Source organism: Sinohyriopsis cumingii, chromosome 8 (genome assembly GCF_028554795.1).
Source record: "Sinohyriopsis cumingii isolate HCF-2022 chromosome 8, ASM2855479v2, whole genome shotgun sequence".
Lineage (NCBI taxonomy): Eukaryota > Metazoa > Mollusca > Bivalvia > Unionida > Unionidae > Sinohyriopsis > Sinohyriopsis cumingii.
The window spans coordinates 10,612,271-10,632,950 of NC_142968.1; the positions used below are offsets into that span (position 1 = coordinate 10,612,271).

Here is a 20,680-nt window from a genome sequence, read left to right on the forward strand (position 1 = left end):
TCTATGGATGTCTGGACAGACAGACCTCATGACATGACACTAAACTTTCAAATATAAAATGTGTTTTCAAATTGAAATTTGCTGAAATGGTGTGAAAATCAAATGACATCATTTACATATGTACGCTAGTATGACTCTTAAATTTGTTTTTTTTTTATAAATTATGCTAAAGAAATTTTCCAAAGAGGTAGACAGACAGGACCAAATCAAGCTGTACTTGTTGCATACAGCTGGGACATAAAACAAGGATTGATCAGCCTTACTGCAGATTATAATAGTGATATTCCACTGAAGACTTGGGTACTGCAGGACTGAGGTACAAAAATCCAATCCGTTCTTGGTCTCTGACAAGGTCAATTATAGTCTGGGGATCCTGTAAACCCTCATACTCTTCTTGGACTGAAAGTAAAAATATAATACTTATCAAATAAACTGAAAGTAAAAATATAATACTTATCAAATAAACTGCAATGATTAGTTAACCACCAGGTGTCACTTTAGGTTCTAAAATACACTGCAATGTTCATATAAATAAAAAAGTAACAATAACAATAATTTACACTAAGGCTGAAATGGTGACATGTGTTAAATTTACTGCATGAAAATGTTTACAAAATTGGTAAGCATGTCCACAAACAAAAACACTGCTATGAGTGACATAGGAACTACCTATTCCAATTAAATGATATATTGCTATATCCCTTCTTAGGGGACTGCTTATTAGAATATTTTCTTTCTTAGAGTATGTATGATTTCACATCGAATGCAGCATTGCTAGGAAAATCCAATGTAGACAAGAATCTGGTGTAGTGAACATTACACAGTATAACACACATCATGTCAGTTTACCAATAATGTGATAAAATTTTATTTAAACTACATCATTTATCTTTGAAAAATGTGTTTGCTAACTGAATCATTGATTAGTAACATTAAAAGAAACACCATTTCACATTCGCAAGCCACCAAAAGGACTTTTAGTCATAAAAGCATGCCATTTGCATGTCCATGCATTGTATCCAGTTAATTTATTTATCAATTTTATCATCATGCATATGTATAACAGTAGGAAACAGTATCAAAATAATCCTGCTGATGTTTTTGCAAAGACATGTCTTGCATTCAGAATCCCATCAGATGCACAGCAACAAAACAATCACAAGTTGAGTGGGACACCTTATAACAGCAATCAGCAGTTCAGTAAGCCCAACAGGTAGATAGGAGTAAAAACTGAGTAACAATTCATGCTCATTCTTTCTGTTATCGTAAAATGTCTACACATTATAGAAAATTTGGCAAATTTTGCAGCCTGACATTACTATAGACATCCAATAATAAATAATCTGTCAACAAGTCTGTCTTTTTTTTAATTCTTTGTCATACTTTAATAAGCCTACAAATTATGTTTTTTTATATGATCTTAAATGACAGGATAAACCAGTGGTCACACTACCCAGCAAAGAGAAATTTTGCTTCAACACACCACGAAAGTGAAGTCAACTGTGCCATGCTATGAATAGGACCTATTGAACCCTTCCATTTTTCCAATGCTCTCCTGCCCAAAATACTTATGTAGGATTGTAGCTTTAAAAAAAAACATGTACACAGATGATGAAGAAGAAATGCCTAATAAAATCAACTTGTGTGCTAATTTTAAAAAGTTTTGTAATGAAAATATATGAAGAGATCAATGAATTTATCCAGTATTTCATCTGAAAACGTAAAAGAAATGAGATGACTCGCTTTCAAATTGGTACAAGCCACACGCTGTCAAGATTGATGTTTACTGCTATTATTGAAGTAATGCAGCTGCCCAACCTCAAACTCAAATCTCCCGAATGTCCCAATCATTTAAACCCAATAAGGCAGGAAGAAGTTACTATGTCTAAACATTTGAGTCCTGAATGACCCCCAGTAAGAATTTTAGTAAGATCCTTGATTGAGGGGTGCCATTTGAGTCAAGAATTTTAGCAAGATTCTTGATTGAGGGGTGCCATTTGAGTCAAGAATTTTAGTAAGATCCTTGATTGAGGGGTGCCATTTGAGTCAAGAATTTTAGTAAGATCCTTGATTGAGGGGTGCCATTTGAGTCAAGAATTGTGAAAATGAATTTATTGCCTTAAAAACAAAATAAATGCCACCAAAGTATGAGACTCTTAACCACCTTCTGAAACATTCGGAAATATAGCTGTACAGAAGAAAATATACTACTTCTAAGTGCTACCAGCAACTAATTTAGGTTGTGCATAAAGTGTCAGGGTAACTTAGTAAGCTCAGTCTGTGGACATAAGTACAGACTTGCATGTTTGCATGTTCAGACAAAAGAAAAGTAAAACAAATATGGCCACTTCTTCACTGTCTCATTGGATCTACTCATTTTTCAAATCAGATTCATCAGATTCATTTTCAGGATTTACCCAAGAGGACCTCTTAAATAATATAAAGAATACAGACACACTCAATACTGAACAGATGATCTCTTAAATGATACAAAGAATATAGACACACTCAATACTGAACAGAGGATCTCTTAAATGATATAAAGAATATAGACACACTCAATACTGAACAGAGGATCTCTTAAATGATATAAAGAATATAGACACACTCAATACTGAACAGAGGATCTCTTAAATGATATAAAGAATATAGACACACTCAATACTGAACAGAGGATCTCTTAAATGATATAAAGAATGTAGACACACTCAATACTGAACAGAGGATCTCTTAAATGATATAAAGAATGTAGACACACTCAATACTGAACAGAGGATCTCTTAAATGATATAAAGAATATAGACACACTCAATACTGAACAGAGGATCTCTTAAATGATATAAAGAATATAGACACACTCAATACTGAATAGAGGATCTCTTAAATGATACAAAAATTATAGACTCTCTCAATACTGAACAGAAGTATTTACCCAAGAAGATCTCTTAAATGATATAAAGAATATAGACACATTCAATACTAAAGAAAAATATTCACTAGAAACAGATTCAACCTACCAAGACTGTGTAACACCAAACAAAATTCCAATAATTAAGAAATTCTTGGATGAGAATCTACACTTCCAGCAGAGACACTCACATAATAGACTGATCTATAAATCCATGGACATAGAATCTGCCACTGTGACAGTAACTCTCTACATAACAACTGGTAAAATTCATGTACAAGGGAAGGACTATACAGAATGGGTAAATTATTTTATCAACACTTGCCAGCAAATGGTAGATAACACCAGTCTGAAATTAATTACCTCTCAGCCAAGGGCTTCAACACCCATCCCTGAAGCCCACAGATCTCAAAATCCAGTCAACAGTAACACAGCTTTACATGAAGTAAACCAGATTGAAATCAATGTGGAGGAAGCTCCAGGACCCCAGTTAATGAAAGGTGCAACAAATTCCTTTGAGTTCCATGGAACCCATAACCAGACTTGCACCTCCATACAGTGCTTAGTAGTGATAGGTAATCTCCAGGCCCAAGGTTGGAACAAGAACTCTCTGCACTAAAATCGAAGAGTCTAGACAGCATTCAAATGTATAAAGCAGGTGCAAAAATAGTTGGCCCAGAAACCCAGACAATACAATACACAAATATGTCAAAGCACCAAAACACACAAGCCTGTCAGGGCATTCAGACCATATCAAAACCAGCTATTAGAAAAAAATCATTATACACACAAACAGATGCAACCTCACCAATTAAACAAGATGACTCTCTTCTACAAGTATTAGAAGGGCTGAGCCAAAAATTAGTTAAAGCACATACTGTAAACACTGACCATCATGTGTCTCACTCAATATCAAATCCAGGTACAGAAGAAACTGCTCTAAAGACAACCTCCAATTACCCACAGCATGAAGCTAAATTAAGTACAAATACTAAATACTGCAGTCACCAAACTCTCAGGCAGTCTAGTCATGGAAATCAAGAAGTCCAAGCAATGCATCTGAATCCCCCACTTGTCAAAATCAGCAACATAGTTAAAGACAGATCTCTTCTCATAGGATCATCAATAATCAAAGGAGTAATAACAAAAGGGTTATATAAAACTGATGTAAAAAAAAAACAGGGGTGCAACTGTTATTACTATTACAGAAAAAATATTGGAAATGGATATTTCACCATATCATACTGTAATTCTTCTCAATGGTGACAATAATTACAGTAATGGGCAGTCTATAAAGGGCATTGAGGATGATTATGAAATCATGAGCATATATGTGTTTCTAATAGATAAAATGGAATTTAGTATTTTAATACTAAACATGTTAAAATACAAAGTAAATATTGCTATCTTCATATAATGTGCATTGTTATACTCTCCTTAAGAGGGCCTCAAGGGACAATAGTCCTTGACTAATGAGTCACCCTCTATAAATAAAGCATTATTATTATTATTATTATTATTATTACTATTATTATTATTATTATAAATTGCCTGATAAATCAGAGACAGCTGATCAACTATTAATGTGCATTTAAGCTGCCTGCTAAATCACATGGACGGCTGACTTACTATCACTGTGCATTTAAGCTGCCTGCTAAATCATACAGACAGCTGGTTTACTATCACTATGCATTTAAGCTGTCTGCTAAATCATACAGACAGCTGGTTTACTATCACTGTGCATTTAAGCTGCCTGCTAAATCATACAGACAGCCGGTTTACTATCACTGTGCATTTAAGCTGCCTCCTAAATCATACAGCTGGTTTACTATCACTGTGCATTTAAGCTGCCTCCTAAATCATACAGACAGCTGGTTTACTATCACTGTGCATTTAAGCTGCCTGCTAAATCATACAGACAGTTGGTTTACTATCACTGTGCATTTAAGTGAAAGCTGCACTCTGAAGCAGGCACTTTTCAGCTATCTTGCACACGTAATAATCAAAGCTGTTGGAGGATAAATATTCATAGAAAATTGTCAGCACTTCGATGAGGAAAATTCTTCATTTGAATCAAATTTGGCAATATATCAGTGATTTTAATTTACTATCTTAAAAATTCAGCAAGATAGTTATATTTTGAAGTATTCTGCTTTTTAAAAAGATTATTGCTATACCCTGTTAGTCAAACTATCTTCTAACAGATTTCATCATGATCTGTTTTTCCTGTAAGTAGTAAAATCCATAATAGTCATTTTTCCATTACATTAAAGGAGACCAGAAACCAATGGAAATATAGAATAATAATAAAAGTACTATAGTAGAAAACCTTATTCTGAAGTATCATCTGCGACCGTAATGCCAGTATTAAAATATTGGCCTATCTTCTAGGAGCTGAATTTCCGTGACCTCGTATGCAAAATTTCCGCGCCTATTCGGTTACTTTCGGGATGTGACGTCATAGTAGCGACTCCAGCAGCCCAAGTGGGAGTTGCCAGAGTAAAAGACAATACCGTTTGCGTTGCTTATGGGTGTAATAGAACATTAAGAAAAGCCTGTGGACAACATTTATTTTTCTTTCCGAAAGATAAAGGCATAATGAAAGATGGATACATTATTACAAACGAGTCGATTTCAAAGCAACACCATACAGCACTATGTGCTCGTTACATTTCTCAAAGGACTGTTACGAGAGGGATTCTGAAAAAATGGCAGCTCAAGGATACTCAAATGCTAGGCCTAGACTAAAAGTTGGCGTTGTTCCAGACATAACGTTGAATATTTTAAATCCTGGGAAAAGTGTTAAACGTGCGAGTTATGAAAATAGGCAGAAGGCCGAGTAAGTGACCACAAAATGCAACAATCAATTCACAGATCTTTTACCTACACCAGCAGTGCTAAAAATAAATCTGATAGCCCGACACCCTGGGCCCCTCTGGTTTTAGTTACGGCCCATCCTGTATTCAAAATGAGGTGCCCGTCAGGCTTGTCGAAACAAAAATTGTTTGCCTGAGGAAACTTGGTGAAATTAGTAAATGTATTTTCAAGATGTTGACATACATGCCATAACACGGCACAATCTAAATCAAATCACTACTGTCCAAGGTGAAATTTAGATTTGATTTTAATCAAATGGAAGCTTTGCCAAAAATAATATTCTAAACCTGTCGTGTTTCGAGAAAACACAATTTTCAGTAATCTTATAAAAATTACAAATTTAAAAAAAAATCATTGTATACATGTAGTATGTATAAACGGTAATCTGTAATGATTGGAACTGATATAAAACTATTCCTTGGGCAGTTTAAATAGTAGCGATTAAAAGAAAAGAGGTCAAAGTTTCACATTAAATGGCAATAGAAACGGGGGGGGGGACTATTGACCCAACCCCCAACCCCTTGCCCCAATGTGCGAGCGCCCATGGGACGTACCTTTTCTCCATGTGATACGCCTTATTATTCCCCCAGGACAAGCCCATTTTGCATATTCTGGTCAGCTCTGGCTAAATTGCAAAATAGCTAAAGTTTTGATTTAAGTACGCAAACAATAAAGCCGGTGTGACTAATGAACATACTCCTTATCCTTGCATTGATCTTGTGAAAAGGACTGCCCTTCGGACATACTTCAAAGAAACCATGTTCGACAGTGTGTGTATGTGTAAGCACCAGCAACTGATTGCCAAAATAAACGATGCCTATTTTGTTGTTACTTACGATGCCATGGACTTCAGGTTTAGTTTTAATGCATGTAATCCTGTTTGCGGAACAAAATATTTATTCAGAATTAGTTCTTTAGGGCCACATATACTGCATGGTATATTTTGTTTTATTCCTTGTAATTTAATCATGGTAATTAAACTTTACATATACGGTAGAGGAATGTCAGGTGTTAACTGGCCGAGTTTCTTTGACGGAAATGGAGATGCGATTTTGTTTGCAGAGAAAATTTCACACTGATCATTCATTTAAGCTAATTGGTGACAATTTTATTCTTTTAATTTTTTTTTATACTATAGTACTGTTGTAGTTGTTTAAAAACATCTGAAATTTACTTGAATAATGTTTAATTTTCACGTTCTATTTACTGAAGAAGAAAAAAAGAAAAAAACTGTTGTGTAATATTAATTATTTCTTCCAGTGCCGGATTTAGACGTGTGTGCGTGTGATTTGAATTTTTAACGTAGCTTTAACAATTTTTCAGTCATATCATTACGATGTCAGCAGTGTGGTAGTTTAGACTGTGGATTGCATACGTTATATCTATTTATAAATGGTTTGGGGTTGGGTTTTTTTTTTTCTTCTGACAAATGAAAATTGACAGACATAATGTAATAATCGGGACTTCGCTGCGAAAAATTTAGAGATATTACGAGATCGGGATGTAGATGAGGAAATACCCCCAAAATCGGGAGGTTTTTCTCCCGGCTTGAGAGTTGACACGTATGAACTGTCTGGGCTTGTGGAATTTCAGTCAGGGCTTGAGTTTATTTAAGTCACCAGCCCGGGGCCTGTACCAAAAAAAAAATTCTTTTAGCACTGACCAGTACAGTACATAAACTATTATATCAGACTGCAGATTCAAGTTTTGAATGTGCAACCCAAATGTGGTCTCCTCCCGTCTGCCTCGCTCGCCAATGTTTATGTTTGTATTCGAGGACTGGCTAGTATTGCGTCACGGTACCACGTGATCTGTCATCTCATTAAAACTCGGAAAAACTCGGCAATTTACGGAATCGTGGTGACTTCCATGCAATAAAATCACTACCCGCTTACGATATTTAATTTATAAACATGACAGTCGAATTAAAATCTGTAGAGAATTACATATGTAGAAGGAAAATTTTGATTTCTAGTCTCCTTTAAAGAATTCTTATCAACCAAGTAAAACTTGTTCCTAAAATAAAACTTGCTTTATCAAACTCCTTCAAATAAAGGACACTTCTGCTCAAAGAAAACAAACTGCAGTATTTATGGATCCTTTTTATTAATATCACTTTCACATTCAACCTATTTATTAGTCATGATTGACCACACATGACACATTTATATGATCCCTTGCATGTCAATGAATTTATTGTCTCACCTTTGGGTTTGGTAGAAGGTGGTATCATGGGTCCTCTCGGGGAATGAACCTTTCCTTTCACAGCAACTGGCTTTGATTCAATTGGCAGAGTCAGTTGTTTGGGAACAAGTGCCTCCTGGAAGAAAATGACACAAAATGCATATACTATGGCCATACCAGACCTTCCAGTATAGCTTTCAATTGAAAAAGGATGTTAACTGAAGGTAGGTAGATAGAGTAAAGTAGAGTAAAGTAAATTATTGTAATTTATAGCTTGATCCTTCTAATAATTTCATGCACTGTGTAATTCTTAAAGTAAATATTTTAAACGGGATAAATTTCATACAGACGTATCCTCAATATTTTCAAAGTAAAATTCAATAAAAGATACAGAAAATACAAGATTTAAAGTGCACTTTACTGGATACTTTGGTTTAGCCCAAAATACATTGATTGAGTAAACGGAAGACTTATCAATTTTGATGATGGCCAAAACAGAGTGAATTGGTAAAAGCTAACATTCAAATTAATTTGGATTGAAAGGTAATCAACAACAAATCACTTATTTTTCCATATATGTGTTCAATATGAAGTATTAAACATGAACACATAGAAAGACCAGAGTTATCTGTAAGATTTCTTGAATGGACATTCATTAAAGAGAGTTCTGAAGATAAGCAAAATAACTTTGCAATATAAATTCTTCCATTACTGCATATTTACAGCATTTTTCTTGATGAAAAATAAGCTTTGCTTGCCAATGGACCATAATCTTTTAAGTTGATTAACTTTTTAACAGACTGGGAGACTGAGGATTAAACCCAAGGCCTTCTGAACCCTAGGCCACACATAACAGACTGGTCAGTAGCTTACCTGACTTGCCTTGAGCAATAAAATTCCCCCCCACCCTTTTTAAGATTTGGTACCAGATCAGAAAAAAAAAATGCAACACTCTTCAAGCAGTAAAAACCAGACAGACTCCCTAAATAATTAAAACAAGTCATACTCCCTGAGCAATTAAACAAGCCAGACACCGTAAGCAGTCACAATAAGGCAAACTCCCTAAGCAGTCACAACAAGGCATACTCCCTAAACAATCAAAGCAAGGCATACTCCCTATGCAATCAAAGTAAGGCATACTCCCTAAGCAATCAAAGTAAGGCATACTCCCTATGCAATCAAAGTAAGGCATACTCCCTACGCAATCAAAGTAAGGCATACTCCCTAAGCAATCAAAGTAAGGCATACTCCCTATGCAATCACAACAAGGCATACTCCCTAAGCAGTCACAACAAGGCATACTCCCTATGCAATCAAAGTAAGGCATACTCCCTATGCAGTCACAACAACGCATACTCCCTATGCAATCAAAGTAAGGCATACTCCCTACGCAATCACAACAAGGCATACTCCCTATGCGATCAAAGTAAGGCATACTCCCTACGCAGTCACAACAAGGCATACTCCCTATGCAATCAAAGTAAGGCATACTCCCTATGCAATCAAAGTAAGGCATACTCCCTACGCAATCAAAGTAAGGCATACTCCCTATGCAATCAAAGTAAGGCATACTCCCTACGCAATCAAAGTAAGGCATACTCCCTATGCAATCAAACTAAGGCATACTCCCTACGCAATCAAAGTAAGGCATACTCCCTACGCAAAGTAAGGCATACCCCCTATGCAATCAAAGTAAGGCATACCCCCTACGCAATCAAAGTAAGGCATACTCCCTACGCAATCAAAGTAAGGTATACTCCCTAAGTAATCAAAGTAAGGCATACTCCCTAAGCAATCAAAGTAAGGCATACTCCTTATGCAATCAAAGTAAGGCATACTCCCTAAGCAATCAAAGTAAGGCATACTCCCTAAGTAATCAAAGTAAGGCATACTCCCTATGCAACTACAACAAGACATACTCCCTACGCAATCAAAGTAAGGCATACTCCCTACGCAACTACAACAAGGCATACTCCCTACGCAACTACAACAAGGCATACTCCCTACGCAATCAAAGTAAGGCATACTCCCTACACAATCAAAGTAAGGCATACTCCCTATGCAATCAAAGTAAGGCATACTCCCTAAGCAATCAAAGTAAGGCATACTCCCTACGCAACTACAGTAAGGCATACTCGCTACACAATCAACATAAGGCATACTCCCTACGCAATAAGGCATACTCCCTATGCAATCAAAGTAAGGCATACTCCCTACGCAATCAAAGTAAGGCATACTCCCTATGCAATCAAAGTAAGGCATACTCCCTAAGCAATCAAAGTAAGGCATACTCCCTACGCAACTACAACAAGGCATACTCCCTACGCAATCAACATAAGGCTTACTCCCTATGCAATCAAAGTAAGGCATACTCCCTATGCAATAAGGCATACTCCCTACGCAATCAAAGTAAGGCATACTCCCTATGCAATCAAAGTAAGGCATACTCCCTAAGCAATCAAAGTAAGGCATACTCCCTACGTAATCAAAGTAAAACATACTCCCTACAAAACTACAACAAGGCATACTCCCTAAGCAATCAAAGTAAGGCATACTCCCTATGCAATCAAAGTAAGGCATACTCCCTAAACAATCAAAGTAAGGCATACTCCCTAAGCAATCAAAGTAAGGCATACTCCCTACGCAATCAAAGTAAGGAATACTCCCTATGCAATCAAAATGACTCCTCTATATCATGCACTCATATCTGTTGTTTGTAGGTTGCAATATTCATGTTGGTATGTAAATTGATGGACTGAGAAATCTTCATAGATCATTTTTACTTGTACCTAGACTTCTCAAATAAACCTATATTTCTCTAGAATAATGGAAGTAATTAAAGTCACATTGCATATTCTGACTGACTCAAGTCAAATAATAAAACAACAATAGTGTCCCAACAACACAGGCCACATATTAACCTGTTTCAATTTGAGATCATCTGGTAATTCTGGGAGAGGAGATTCAGTTTCTGTTCTCTCAAGTGGTTCAACTAATCCTCTGTGTTTCTTCTTAGCAGGCTCATCCTTCATAATTTTTCCTTCTGCCTCTAGACGTTCTTTGTTCTTTCTGTGTATGTACTCAGGGGAAATTATCTTTTGATATTTCTGTAAGGGTGGCTGGAAAAGTTTGAATAATGTTTTTATTGTTTCATATAGCCACAACTGTGCTGACATGTCAGTAAACTCGAATAAATTCATACAGTTTTTACACCCAAGTACTAATATTCAGATTGCATTTTCTAAATAAATTACAATGGGTCATCACTTTCCTGTTGTTTAAGACAGCCATACAAATGTTCTGTACTACAGATCAAAATGCTTTATACTAATTTACACTATAAGCAAAGACATGTTACCATAAGCAAAATCACATTATAATGGGTTATAAGCAATGTTCCATTTTTCCCTTTGATTATCTCTGGCTTAAAGACCAGCAACTTTAAACAGTTCCTGATCCTCCAAAATATTTACTGGTCCAACAAATATGCTTTTCATCAGTTTGTGCTTATACCATTTTGTACAGCTAAAAATGCCAGATACTCAATTGTATGCTGACCTGGTCAATGAATTAGCAGGATCAGAGCATGAGACGCATTAATTTTAAACAAGACTCAAAGAACATCAGTAAGTAAGATATATTGCCACAAGCTTCACAAATTAAAGTCCCTAGTACAATACAATCAATGACAATACCTGTCTTATATAGGGTACAGACTTATCCTTCAGATGTGGAACATTTGTATTTATATGATCAGAAACTAGCATGCAACTTTCCAATTAAGCAGTGCATGTGATAGTAAAATGAACTATTTAACAGAGAAAATCTAATAGCAAAGTGATCAAAATGCACTAAACTGTCAGTGACCATCTTGCAATTAAGCAAGCTAAAATGTAAAAGATGATCTCAGAATTAAGTATGCTAAAATGTAGAAGACCATCTCACAATTAAGTATGCTAAAATGTAGAAGACCATCTCACAATTAAGTATGCTAAAATGTAGAAGACCATCTCACAATTAAGTATGCTAAAATGTAGAAGACCATCTCACAATTAAATATGCTAAAATGTAGAAGACCATCTCACAATTAAGTATGCTATTATGTAGAAGACCATCTCACAATTAAGCATACTAAAATGTAGAAGACCATCTCACAATTAAGTATGCTAAAATGTAGAAGACCATCTCACAATTAAGTATGCTAAAATGTAGAAGACCATCTCACAATTAAGTATGCTAAAGTGCAGAAGACCATCTCACAATTAAGCATACTAAAATATAGAAGACCATCTCACAATTAAGTATGCTAAAATGCAGAAGACCATCTCACAATTAAGCATACTAAAATGTAGAAGACCATCTCACAGTTAAGTATGCTAAAACAGTCTGCAAAATATTTCAAAAGTAAATCTATTATTGTGAGAAAGTCCTAAAATCATTTTTAGTTTGATAAAATTTCTTACTATGCTTTCAAAGTTACCATATAAAGTGTCCAGTCTAATATTGTAAATCTCTTACAAAATGTTTAAAGAAATAGGCAATAGAAATAGACAACAGAAATAGACAATAAAATTAGACTACCAAACCATCTTATCTCTTACCACTGGCTCAAGTTTTGGTGCGACTGACACTGAGTCTTTTTTTATCTGTGCCTTGGTTTTATGATTAAACTTCAAAATTCTGGTATTGACAGGGGCCTGTTGTGGAGCATAAAAACAAAGGCGTGACTTTAGCTGCTCTGGATCAATTCCTCTCAAACCAAGAGGTCCATTTGCTCCTGTTAACTGACTATCAAGCGATGCCCCAACATTGGGGTTTGGACTGTTTATCCCTGGTCCACCTCCACCTCTAGCCAGCCGGCCATTTGGAAATTCATTTTCTGTGCCACTGATGTAAACTTTGCCTGGGTGTCCATTAAGGCTCTGGTGGGTCAGTGGCTGTCCATACGACATCTTCCCTCCTTCTCTTCACCTCAACTACAGTTGATGCCTTGAAGATAAGACATAAAGTAAAACCTCAATTACTTTAACTCCAAACACTTAAAGGTCAAATATAAAAAAAATCATCAATAGGCACAAGTAATTTTCATAAAACAGTATGTATAAATTAAAAATCCACTGCTCCAGTGTGTTTAACTCACACTTAATTCCTGAAATTAACTGCTAAAACTAATGAGTAACCTATTTACTTCCAAAAATTACCAGCTTTTTTATCTCCTTTTACTTAGCCTTGACATGTTCAATTGTGACCTCATTCTATAATAAAGAAAACATTCAATACCGTAGTTTATTCATGGAACAGTCATTTCATGAGAAAATAAGAGTTTATCTGGTCACAACTTGTGAGTATACAAAAAAAGGAGCAGTTCTTCAATTTTTAAAATTTCTCCAGGAAGAAATACACAGAAAATATTCAAAAAGCAATTTAAAATCTGTGTCTCATTTGTTTGTACCCCCCATCAATTTTAACCAAAAGCATCACAATGTTAAAGTAGCACAAAGCATATTCATTTTATTCATCAATTTATAATTTTTAACCTCATTATCATTAAGTGGTCCTGAATCCTATTAACTTGTTGGCATTTCAAACCAAATGGGAGTTTCTTTAGCAACACCTGTCATATTAACATGGGTCTGTTTTTTTCAAACAACAGTTGTAATGGAGATCCCCATTTTTGACAAATTCTGAATAATTCCATAACTTTCTTAATTTTGGGAGTTACATCCCTTTTAACACATGATAAAGGAAGTATTTCTTCAATTTCTTTTAGAAACATTAAAACACATCATTGCGAATATCGGCTGCAGATAACACAGTTTGCACTGAAAATGAACTTTTATCGCCATCTTAAAAGGACAGTGAGCAGTCTTATTGTTGTTCACATTGACAGCTTCCATTTGGTTTCAAACTTGAGCAAGACAACAATGTTACGCCCACCTCGTGACAATTATGTTATAAATAATAAACTGATAAATAATAAACTGATAAATGAAATGATTAAGTTTTGTGCATTTAATAAATCCTTGATGTTTTTTGTTTTTAAAATTGGTACCAGTGTAAAAACAAATGGTATTGTAAGTAAATAATATACCCTCTATACCACTATCATGCAGTTTTGGTGAATTGAAACTTTTCAGTAGGTTATGTACTTTATGTACTTTAGCCACCCATTCCAAAATAAATGTCCAAAAATCTAACCTGGAAACTTGGAAACTTGAAATCAATATGAATAGTAAATTGTATTTTTTCCTATAAAAAAACATATACTTTGTACAGTTTCATAATTTTGCAAGATTATAATTTCATATAAATTATAATAAGTATTATTATCACAAATTATTTTAACTGCCATTATTTTATGAAAACAACATTTCTCATAGCATATTTACCTTAAAAACAATTGGTAATGCATAATTTGTGAAAAGGTGGGTTGGGGATGGTACTCTAATTGTCAAGAAATGACAACCCATTATGGTACAGTAATAGTGATGTCCAGTTTCTTTCAGTTATGTGTCCTGCAACATATAGCAGTGAGTTTGTGAAAGAATTACTTACAATGAAAACAATTCCATACCTTATTGTCCACAGATGTTGATGCAGTGTACAGCAATATGGAGAATGTATGTAGTGAAAATTAAATGCCACTTACCAATAATCCATTCAGTGGCATGGAGAAGTAGATTTTGTGCAAAACTTGGAGAAACTGAACATGAGCTGTTTTCTGCACAAACTATTTGCAAATAAAAAGATTCTAGTCAGTCCTGAACAACACTGACAGTGTTTCCTAAAACAGGGTAGGTAAGTAGGAAGGCCTGTATTGGCCATAAGCAGCATTTTACAATATAGACAATAACACAATTCTCAATGTATTTTGGTAAAAATAATAATGGCACAATTTTACTCCCAAAGAGTATGATGAACCTAAAAAATCTACAGCCTGGAACTCTCTGCTCATATGTATGTATGTATGTATGTATGTATGTATGTATGTATGTATGTATATATGTATCTATCTATGTATGAATCTATGTATCTATCAATGTATCTATCTATGTATCTATGTATCTATCTATCTATCTATCTATCTATCTACTATCCATCTATCTATCTATCACAATTGGTGATTCAGTTTTCTATACTTAATTAATGAATCTTGAGTCTAAATCTCTAACCACCTTTTGGGTATCCTAGTAATGAATTCTTATACCTGCAAGAAAATTCAATATGTATCCCATTCATGCATACACATAAGGTTCATTTAGGATTTGTAAATAGCTAATGACAAGTACTTTTTATTACCTTTAGATAGGTATTACAAGTAAAGATATAAACTTTGGCAGACCAATATTTAGAAAACTATATGTGGTGAAAGAAGAAAAGCCAATAAGTAAAATGCAAAGAGGCAAATAAGTTATTTTATATTATGATTTCATGAACATTACTGAATTTTCTTTGCTATTCAGTCAGGAAAGTTTGACTGCCATTATGTGTAACATGATTATCAGGCAAGGGACCGGGCTGGCAGCCCCCACTACATGGCAACAGATGTTTGCCACATGCATTTTACACAAAGCCCAAAGCATGCAAAAAATATAACAAACATTGGATCTTTGTTAGTCATCATGCTACAAGACAATTACAATGCAATAGCTCAGTATCTCAGTACCTTGATTCATTTTGTATAAAACTTTAATATCAAACTGCCTATAGATGCATTTTCTGCAAAACAGATTGTCCATGAGATTTTAATGATAGCTTTTAACATAATAATTTATACTGTCCTTGAGATTTTAATGAAAGCTTTATACTTAATAATTTATAACTTTTCACTTACTACATATTATGTCACAGTGTTGGCCTAATCTGCACAATGATAAGTCATTTTATTAAACCTTGGATCATACGTCATTTTGGCTCAAAAATCCAATTTGTACCATGAAAGAATTATTGTTCTTTAATTTAGGTAATAAATATTCATAAAGTATAAAAACATATCCCACATTTCTATTCTGAATGCATATGAAAATGTGACTTCTAAATGTCAATATGAAGACCCACCCCATGATGTTCTTGAACTTTTGATCCAGAATCTATAATATACACCACCATTCATCAAAACCTATTTAATATTTATCTTTAAGAATAATACAAATACATAGATTAAGCAAAAGATACAAATTTTTAACATAATACAATACTGCATCTTAAGTCAAGTCCTACACCTACTTTATCATCTGCATACAAACATGTCAGCTCTAGCATGATTGTCAAGTCTGTTTTAAAATTCTTCTGTAGATTTTATTTTTCCATAGACAATATGTTGTCAACACATTACATATCATCCATTGTTGATCCTCTTCAACTTCATAACTTACCAAATGTATAAAAAGTTGAACTTCTATTATTTTTTTAAATCAGTTTAGTTTGCTTAATTATATATCTTGCCATTAGTGACATTGTTATGCTGAACTATAAACCTGGTTTAGTTCCTTTGTTGACAAGATGACGAAAATGGTCTAAAGTAATGTATTCCATTTCTATGGCCCAATACATATTTTCAATGACATGCACAAAATAGGCTCATATAATGTGAGTCAGGAAAACACATGGGTAGTATCTAGTGTGTCCAGAATTAGTATTATTTTGAACAGAATGTTCTGGTGACCAAGATTTTATTTTCATTAATCAGTCAAATTCAGTTTGTGGTGACAGAAACAGGTGGTTTACTTTATACCTATTGATGTTACTAATAAGCACTTGGCCCTTTCACCACTGTGGACTAGTATTTCAGTCCAGGGGAAGTAAGTCTATAAACCCTATGGACTGATTTACCAGAATGAGGCAGTGTTCTTCTCTAGAGTCATAGTACCTGAATACATACATTTTTGGGTTACCTCAGATAACTTCCTTCCTGTAACATAGATATTATATTTGGACTATCTCATGAGCTTAGCTGGAATACAACCAGAAATACTGAAGAAAAAAGCAATTTTAAATATGTTTACGAATTGGGAATTTTAATTAAAAATGGTAGAATTCAAGTGAATATCTCATGAGTTTAGCTTGAATACCACTAGAAATATTGAAGAAAGAAGTCAATTTTAAACATGTTTTCAGAATGGTGAAGTTTTATTCAAAATGGTGGAGTTTGAGCATGTTGATAGTGAAGTGTTAGATTATGAATCATCATAGCATTTTTACAGTTGTGACCTAATAGAGTTAACTGAAAATGAAATGGAAATGCAATGGAATGTGCTTGTGGGTGACAGTTGTTACAATGAAGAGGACCTAGAAATTTTGAACTGTGATAAGGGTGCACTCCATGTGTATTCATTTGGACAAAAATCTTAGAATCCAGGGATTGATTTGAGTTTATTGGAGAGTTGGACCCACCAGGGTTATATGGCTCCTGAAAAAAAATCTGGAATACTTTCAAATCTTTTATTCAGAAGACGTTTCTGAAAACATGGTCTTTCTAATGAGGTAAATAAATAACTGCTTGTGTATTTTACCTGTTATCAGTTTGCACCTATCTTTAACAGCTGTATGTAATAGATATGCAAATTTTAGCCAATTGGTCATACAATTTGATCTATAACCTTGAATTTGTTACTGAAGGTTCTATGCCAACAAAACTGCATTGTGGTGGAAGGGTTAAGACTATTAAATACAGTGAATTCGGCCGTTTGGGGTTTTCCTCCATACCTAACGCTAACATCCACTGAAAATTTTATCAACAAATATGTAACTCTGCAAGCTGCAACTAAGCAAATTCTTTTCAGTAATACGAGACATCATGCGTAATATCCACACCAAGAACGAGGAATGAAATTGGCAAATATCCACGGTAGTTTCAAAACTCTCCAGACACTTCTCAAACAAATTTGGCGCATATGTTATGACAATATTTACACCACGGTTCACACTAAATATAAATAACTTACTTTTAACGTACAAACTGTTTCTGTGCTATTTCAATAATTAGTCAAACGCAAAATCGGCTGAAAACTCTCTGACGAACGACTTGGCAAATACAAACAGTGTCCGCCATGATGGTTTACATTGCTTAGCAACACAACGGAAACAACCGGTCTTTTCCGGAAAATGAAATTTATTTAGTATTAATATATTGTAAGTCAAAGTATTTGGAACAGTTAAATCTACCATGTTATTTCTGTAGAAACTTTATATAAAAAGTGTTTTATGATTAGAGTCGTTTATTTCTGCATGAACAGTCTGGTTCATTGGACAGAAACCAGACTAATTAGACTCGTTTTCTCGGCTCCGATACAGTATAAGAAAAACAGGGAACTAGTCTAGAATAGGATAAGCTTGGCTAATAAGGAGGCGGGGCCAGTTTTTATGTACAAATTTAATGCCGCGATCAGCGACCTAGTATAAAAAATAAAATACACAAGTGAAGTCAAAAACGTCCATATCTTTCGATACATATATTAAAACAAAGCATAAGAATATTATCTACTTGACCAGAGACGTCAGTGGCAGTTCATAGCAGAAGTTTATGCACCCCAAACCCAAATTTAGACCGGCAATTTTCATGTCCGAAGGTCATTTTGACACCATGTGATGCTCACAGTGCATACACAGACCCTTTTCCTAGATGACCATTATGCAAAATAGTGAGCACTAAGCAGGCTAGTGCAATTGAAAATAGTTCTCATCCAAGCCGTTTTTGAGATATTCTACTTGCCCCAAACCCATGTGTTTACTGTTATGGGAGGCTAGCTCTTCTTCCTAGCCGACTATTGGTAATTCACTATCAACATACTGCAGTGTAGCTATGGAAGGTGTACATGCCTGGCATCAGTTTCAAGAACAACACAAGCCCGAAACACCTAGTTCACAAATATATCCATATCTTTAAATACTAAACAATAATAGCTGAAAAGGTCATACCATAGCCTTGAGTTAACACATTTGCCAAGGGCCAATTTACGAAACTGGACCCTGCCACCTTAAGGTATCACGGTACCAATTTTTTTCCATATACCGCAATGATAATGTTTTGTGAAATAAATATACTTTCTATCCTACCTTAGCATGCATGTCACACACTGTCATAGAGTACAATGTTAGATTGTCAATTTGACAAAGACAAAACCATGTACTCCTCTGCATTTAAGAGAGATAACTCTGCTGGAACTATGCAGGGGTAAGAGTTATCTAGTCACAAGAGTCACATTTTCAGCCATGTGTAAAACATTTTTTTTTAAATCATAAAAAATACAAAATATGATCCAGAAAGGAGTTAACATAATCTCACATGTTGCCAAGCGGCTTAACTTTTTTTTTAAGCCTAACAGAAAGTACAACTCTTACATAATGAACCAATCATAGCTAGTGTTGTTCTTTATTTATGAAAACAATGTTCCCTACACCTTAAGCCAGGGGTGGGCAAACTACGGCCCGCGCGCCGCATGCGGCCCGCCAAGGGTTTTCATGAGCCTAGGAACAAGTCATCATTCGCACTGACTCTGTTTATGTTACTCTGTTTATCAAATAAATGTGCTTCTCGTGAAGTTTAAGTTTAAGTTTTCAAATATTAACAACATATTAACAACTGAAAATTAATTATGATGTTATTTAGAATAACCTTTTGTTTTTGCCATTTCAAATATTAATTATTTTACTTAATGAACTATGTGGCCCGCGACAAGGTGTAAATTTGTGTATGCGGCACTTGCACTGGAAAGTTTGCCCACGTCTGCCTTAAGCTCTACCCACCTGGACTTGCGTTATACCTTAAGGGGAACTGTACATATGTTAATTGTTATCAACTTCTGAGAGAGTGGTGGGTGTAAGGTAAAGATGTTTATTTTTGCATAATGCAGAGAATATTGGTATATCTCTATGTTAATTTCATTTACTATGGTTTCTTAGGATATTATATTTGTGGAAAGTACATTATCTAAGCACAGAGCTAGCTAAAGTGACTGCTTCTTTGTGCTTAAAAAAATCAGCTTGAATTAATATGAAGTACGCTACCTTTAGCAGTTAATAAAATAGAGAAATGAATGTTCACAGACTAAACAATGCCAGCTCCTGAAAGTGCAATGAATGAGTTACCAAATAAATATCATGTCAACAAAAAAAGGATCAAGCGGAGCTAGCAGATTTTTGAGAGATGCACATCTGAAATAAGGTCAAGCTGTATAGTCCACAACCGATTGTTGTTGTTGTTGTTGTAGGGTTTAACGCCATTTTTCAGCACACGATAGGCTATACATGGCGGCCAGTATTAATGGTGGATGAAGAACCCGGGAAAACCCCGGAAAGAACCACCGACCCACGAGAAGCTACCGGCAAGCTTTCTCACATACCCACATTAGCCGAATCCGAGACTCGAACCCACACAGACAGAGGTGAGATGGCAGTGATCCGTAACGTATCAGACCACTCGGCCACTCGGGGCCCCCTTCCACAACCGATATTAGTAGTGAATGGGGTCACCCTAGCGACAATGGGAATTAGCATTAAAAACACCCCTGGGTCACTCTAGCGACAATGGAAATTTAACATGGGGAAAAATCATGGGTCACTCTAGCGACAAGGGAAATTAATATGGGAATAAATCGTGAGCGACAAGGGAAATTAAGATGGGGAAAATTGTTGGGTCACTCTAGCGACAAGGGGAATTTAACATGGAACTATAGTGTGGGTCTGTCTAGGAACAAAGGGGAATTGAACATG

General features: G+C 35.1%; 1 protein-coding gene across 3 annotated transcripts in view; it reads right to left on the minus strand.

The window, feature by feature from the left end:
* Positions 1–18,028, minus strand: part of LOC149792967 (dynein axonemal heavy chain 6-like) — a 246,874-nt gene extending 228,846 nt beyond the window's left edge. For all 3 annotated transcript variants that reach the window (XM_089966835.1, XM_089966833.1, XM_089966834.1), the window contains exons 1-5: positions 17,914–18,028; positions 12,571–12,958; positions 10,891–11,088; positions 7,991–8,105; positions 264–399 (exon numbers count right to left, since the gene is read on the minus strand). In XM_089966835.1, coding sequence (XP_089822961.1) covers positions 264–399; positions 7,991–8,105; positions 10,891–11,088; positions 12,571–12,921 — 800 coding nt within the window. In that variant the 5' untranslated portion in view covers positions 12,922–12,958; positions 17,914–18,028. The remainder of the gene's footprint in view (positions 1–263; positions 400–7,990; positions 8,106–10,890; positions 11,089–12,570; positions 12,959–17,913) is intronic.
* Positions 18,029–20,680: the final 2,652 nt, after the last annotated feature.